Source organism: Vigna umbellata, chromosome 2 (genome assembly GCF_029865625.1).
Source record: "Vigna umbellata cultivar VRB3 chromosome 2, Vumbellata_1.0, whole genome shotgun sequence".
Taxonomy (NCBI): Eukaryota; Viridiplantae; Streptophyta; class Magnoliopsida; order Fabales; family Fabaceae; genus Vigna; species Vigna umbellata.
Window position 1 is genome coordinate 19,650,533 of NC_142166.1, and position 5,466 is coordinate 19,655,998.

The 5,466-nt window shown below is 36.7% G+C and overlaps 1 protein-coding gene across 1 annotated transcript; it reads left to right on the forward strand.

The window, feature by feature from the left end:
- Positions 1-1,747: 1,747 nt before the first annotated feature.
- Positions 1,748-5,266, forward strand: LOC124824751 (patellin-3-like). Its single transcript, XM_088106377.1, has 4 exons — positions 1,748-2,975; positions 3,421-3,545; positions 3,650-3,785; positions 4,618-5,266. The coding sequence occupies exons 1-4, from the start codon at positions 1,833-1,835 to the stop codon at positions 4,873-4,875; spliced, it is 1,662 nt and encodes a 553-aa protein (XP_087962503.1). The 5' UTR covers positions 1,748-1,832; the 3' UTR covers positions 4,876-5,266.
- The last annotated feature ends 200 nt before the right edge of the window (positions 5,267-5,466 follow it).

Below are 5,466 nucleotides of genomic sequence, written 5' to 3' on the forward strand. Positions count from 1 at the left end.
TCAACGCATCCAACATCATACCTTAAGGCTTTTCCATACTAATCACTAGCAATAAAGATTCCACTATCAAGAGTTTATCAAAACAGACTTAATATTTCAAGGAACTTACCCACCTTCAAATTGGATGATGATGGTGAAAATTGTTATGGAGAGAAAGAATTGAAAATTTTTGGAAAAAGGAGAAGGAAAATTGGGAGAAGAACCCTACTCGGGGTGTGTAATAAAAAAATTCCAGGTATTTGAAAATGCATTTGGAAACATTCATTTTTGAAAAGAAAACATTTGTATTTCAAAATGTTTTAAAAGATATTTCCGTTTTGAAAAAAAATTTATGTTTCAAAATATTTCTTTTGAAATATAAAATAAATTTTTGAAATATATATTCTCGACAAATATTTCTGAATTTGGAAATATTTTTTAGAATATTTAATTCGGAACATATTTTTTTATATTTTTGGAATTAAATATTTTAAAAAATATTTTTTAAATACTTACCCATCATTTAACCTGGAAAATATTAAAGATGAAGAAAATAAGAATTTTTATTATGATTTTAACTAGGAATAATTTGAGAATTAGAAAGACCCTACACTATGCAAGTGTATCTCCATCTCATTTCATGATATATTATTATATCATGAAAATATCATAATAAAATGGAAAAAAAGAAGAAAAAGAAGAAGAAGAAAGAGAACAGACATGAGAGAGAGAAAAAGACCCTACACTATGCAAGTGCATCTCCATTTTAAAAAAAAAAAATTGGATAGGAACAAACTATAACAATTTTACACTATTCCCCAATTATAAACTATATAAGTTTGCTCACTTTACAATTAACTATTTTCAAACTCATACCAATAGTTTCTTATGATTTAGATGATAACCACAACTGTTTAATATCCTTCAATGCACACTCATTAAACTAACAAATAGCTTTTAACATAGAATCTTGTATTTTGTATTTTTTTTCTTAGGAACAATTGAATTTAGTAATTCAGTTTTCACAATTTGTTCTCACTTGGTTGTTTAATGAGTAACATAATTATTTTATGAATTCAGTTACAAACATGTGTACAAGAGCATGAGAGAACCCTGGTTGGATGAAATAAAGTTAATGTTATGAAAAATAAATTTGATTTTGGACGTGTAAAGTCTAAAAATTAAAAACAAATGCAGACAAGATTCTTTAAAAGCATAAAACATAAAGGATTAAAAGTCCCAACAAATAACAGCAAGGATGGCGGAACAACATAATATATTCAAAAGGCAAACAATTCCTTAACCAACTTAAGAAAAAACAATCAATCATCCAACGTTAATGCCATCATTAAACTCATATTTGAAACTAAAAAAGCCATTACTAATCATTGTTAACAAATATTAGTGATCGATGTGGGCCAAACCAAAACTGTTGAACGGCTTGGTTGCAATTGAAAGCAAACAAAGGTACAACGCATCCAAGGCAAACTCACTGTCCAATCTCATCATCAAAGGCCAATAAAACTTCTCAAAACCTTATTTCTTTAAAATTAAATAAATATTCTTACACAAAACGTGAATGCATGCATACCATCAATGGGACCGTTACTTCCCAATTCTAACTGATTGGGCCCTCAAACTTGCAGGTAGGCCCACTCTGTTGGGTACAGAGTGTAATAACACCGTTACATCCGGGCCGGGGCCCACATTCCTAGCTGGCACAGTCTGGTCTCTCTCTATAACTCCCTCTTTCCATTTCCCACTTTCCCCACATCAAATTCTCTCTTTCCTTTCGAATTTTGCTCGTTCAGATCAAAGAAAGTGTCGCTGTTGAGAATTGAGTTAGCTTAACCATGGCTGAAGAAGCTTCAAAGACAAGCACAGCTCAAGAGGAAGCTGTGGTCGCTGACGTTGCACCTGCTGAGCTATCAGACACCAACGTTGTTGTGTCTGTAGTAGAAGAAGAAGAAGAGGAAAAAGCATCTCCGGAGAAGGAGAACATTCCAGAAACCGAGACGGAGGTTTCCAAAGATAACATTCCTGAATCTGGTTCGTTCAAGGAAGAAAGCACCATTGTCTCGGACCTGCCAGAAACAGAGAAGAAGGCACTGCAAGAACTCAAACAACTCATTCAGGAAGCACTCCAAAAACACGAGTTTTCTGCGATTCAGAATAACCACCCTCCCAAAGATGAAAAGCCCGAAGATGCCACCGACAACAAGGAGGAAGAGAAGCCCGCCGAGGAAGAAAAGGAACACGTTGTTCATGCTGCTGCTGCTGTTGACGTGGCAGAAGCGACAGAAAAAGAATCTGCGGAAGTGAAGGAGACAGAAACTCAAACTGAGGTTGTTGAAGAGAAAGCGGCTGTTAGCGATGCTGGTTGTGTTGTGGAGGATGGAGCGAAAACGGTGGAGGCTATCGAGGAGAGCGTTGTGGCTGTGAGTGTGTATGAGGAGGAAGCGAAGGTGGAAGCTGGTTCGGCTTCACCCGAAGAGGTTTCGATTTGGGGAGTGCCGCTTCTTGCTGATGAGAGGAGCGATGTGATTCTGCTGAAGTTTCTGCGTGCGAGGGATTTCAAGGTGAAGGAGGCGTTTGCGATGATAAAGGGGACGATTCGGTGGAGGAAGGAGTTCGAGATGGAGGAGCTGTTGGAGGAGGAGTTGGGGGATGATTTGGAGAAGGCGGTGTACATGCATGGGTTTGACAAGGAGGGTCACCCTGTGTGTTATAACATCTATGGGGAGTTTCAGAACAAGGAGTTGTACAAGAAGAGTTTCTCTGATGAGGAGAAGAGGCACAGGTTCCTCAGGTGGAGGATTCAGTTCCTGGAGAAGAGTATCAGGAAGCTTGATTTTACCCCTGGTGGTATAAGCACCATTGTTCAAGTCAATGATCTCAAGAACTCTCCCGGACCTGCCAAGTGGGAGCTTAGACAGGCTACCAAACAGGCCCTTCAGTTGCTTCAGGATAACTATCCTGAGTTTGTTGCCAAACAGGTACTGCATGCATGCCCTCTTAAATTCAACCCCTTCTCTTTTGCAATCTTCATAACGCCATTTCATATAAATCTGGTTACTGAGGTCTTTGCAATCTTTATAAGTTTTCAAAGAGCAAAACTTATACTTCTGATACAATTCTCTGACTAAAATTATATTTTTAATGGAATCTCTTATTACACATTTCAAACTTCAATTCTGATTAGAAAATAAGGTGGAAAACAACTGAAGTACTACATCCATGGTTTGGCCTCCTTGAAATTGAGACAAATGCTGCCATTAGAGCCATCGATACAGAGACAAAAACAACCCTTTACATTTATCTGAAATCGCATTTTAAACCTTATTCGTTCATACTTTATTTGTTTGCCTTCAATTTTAACACTTATTGTATTCCAATGTGTGTTATGTTTTCTTCATACTCTCCTTTGATTTGTTGGTACAGGTGTTTATCAATGTGCCGTGGTGGTACTTGGCAGTGAACAGGATGATAAGTCCTTTTCTTACTCAGAGAACCAAAAGCAAGTTTGTCTTTGCCGGCCCTTCCAAATCAGCCGAGACTCTTTTGGGGTGAACACAAAAATATATGATTTCTTGATTCGTGTGTTTTCAGTTTCGCTTGCGTTTTGTCCAAATTTGTAGCTTAATTTGTTATTGTTATGTGGATATCTCAGATACATTGCTGCTGAGCAACTTCCGGTGAAGTATGGTGGACTAAGTAAAGATGGGGAATTCGGAATTTCCGATGCTGTTACAGAAATTACAGTGAGACCAGCAGCAAAACATACCGTGGAGTTTCCTGTTTCTGAGGTGCGTTAGGTCTTTCTTCTTTGTATTTTTGTCGGAATCGATTGATCTCGACTGAGGGGGAATCCAATGAATGCAGCATTGGAATTCGGAATCTTTCCTAGGATTCCTCTGTTCTCAAGATTTTAATATCATACCTTTCGTTTTCCTCCTGTTTCATGCTACAGATTTAGACAGACCCATTCCCCGATATGACATGTCTCGGGCAATACACCATAATTAGTAAATAAAGAATAATAAATAAACGTGGAAAGACCATACTCGAACTGGAAACATAAGTGTTCTTATTTTATTTCAGTTCTAAATATAGCTACGAGCCAAAATCCTTTTCCACTACTAATTAATCTTTTGTTTTCTATCATCTAGGCTAGAAAACAGCACTGTGATGCTGATTAGCTAGGTTACTCATATTGGTTAGCTACTGCAAATTTAGCCCGTTAGAACACAAAAAAGTCATGTTGAATCTTAGAGCATCCAAGAATGATTTATTAAACTCGGAAAAGACAACGGATAAGTCGAAGATAAGAAAAATAATTATTCTATTTTTTCAATGTGTATCTGATGATGTGTGCATTTAATTTATTTTTGGAGTTGAGTTGAATGGTTAAAGCTCAACCTCTTATAATATTAAAATTGTATTAGTTATAGGATCATAGAATCAATCTAAAACTGAAAAATCTTGTGTATGTAGCTCATACAGTTAGATAAGTGATTGAATCCTACTCTATATCTAAGCCATTACTATGACTTGGTGTGAGTAGGTAGAAAATTGTTATTTGCTGAGAAATTTGCCTAATTAATGCATTGAAATTTTGTTTCACTTGGGATCATGCAGAACTCCCTACTGTCTTGGGAACTAAGAGTAATAGGGTGGGACGTAAGCTATGGTGCAGAGTTTGTGCCAAGTTCGGAGGGAAGCTATACTGTGATCATCCAGAAGGCTAGAAAGGTTGCTTCATCAGAAGAACCGGTGATTTGCAGCAATTATAAAATTGGTGAACCTGGGAAAGTGGTTCTCACCATTGACAACCAAAGCTCTAAGAAGAAGAAACTCTTGTACCGCTTGAAGGTCAAGCCCTTTTCTTCTGACTGAGAATCTCATAATTGCTATGTACATCCACAAGGAGGAAGGAGATGAACAGCACCTACATTGATTGCTGTCAATTATGTACTTGCATTCACTTCTACCACCCAAGATGTTCAAAGATGGACTTTGCTGCTGCTAGAAGAGGAGAGTTTTAAATTTTAATCGTGACCATATGTTTCATTATATATATTTCTTCTGTGTTTCGTTGATTATTTATTATCATTATTATTATTATTATTATTGGAGGGGAGCTTCTGATTTTTGAATTCTTAATGATATATCGAGGACATAATTGCTCTATTTCTCTGTATAAATTTCTTGTAAATTTTCGGGGGGTCCTTTTGATCTAATGTTGTCTTTGTCTGTACCCAAGCTTAAAATTATGTTTTATCTGTCATGATCCCTGTGTTCACAGCACTGATAGAAAACATCATAAAACTGTCTATCATGGGTCCGAAATTGAAGAATATGTCGCGGTGCCTTAATTTTTTTTTTTTCAATTTTGATACCCATGTAACTTCTATGGTTAATGTGTGTCTTGGGCACTCTGGTTTCACGTCGAACAAGAATATAAGCATTCATTGATTCCAGCAAACG

Bases quoted from the DNA above. Each gene is read 5' to 3' on its own strand.
- LOC124824751 (XM_088106377.1), top strand. From the start codon at position 1,833: ATGGCTGAAGAAGCTTCAAAGACAAGCACAGCTCAAGAGGAAGCTGTG. The intron at 2,976-3,420 runs GTACTGCATGCA...TTGTTGGTACAG, and splicing joins CTGAGTTTGTTGCCAAACAG to GTGTTTATCAATGTGCCGTG. The intron at 3,546-3,649 runs GTGAACACAAAA...TGGATATCTCAG, and splicing joins TCAGCCGAGACTCTTTTGGG to ATACATTGCTGCTGAGCAAC.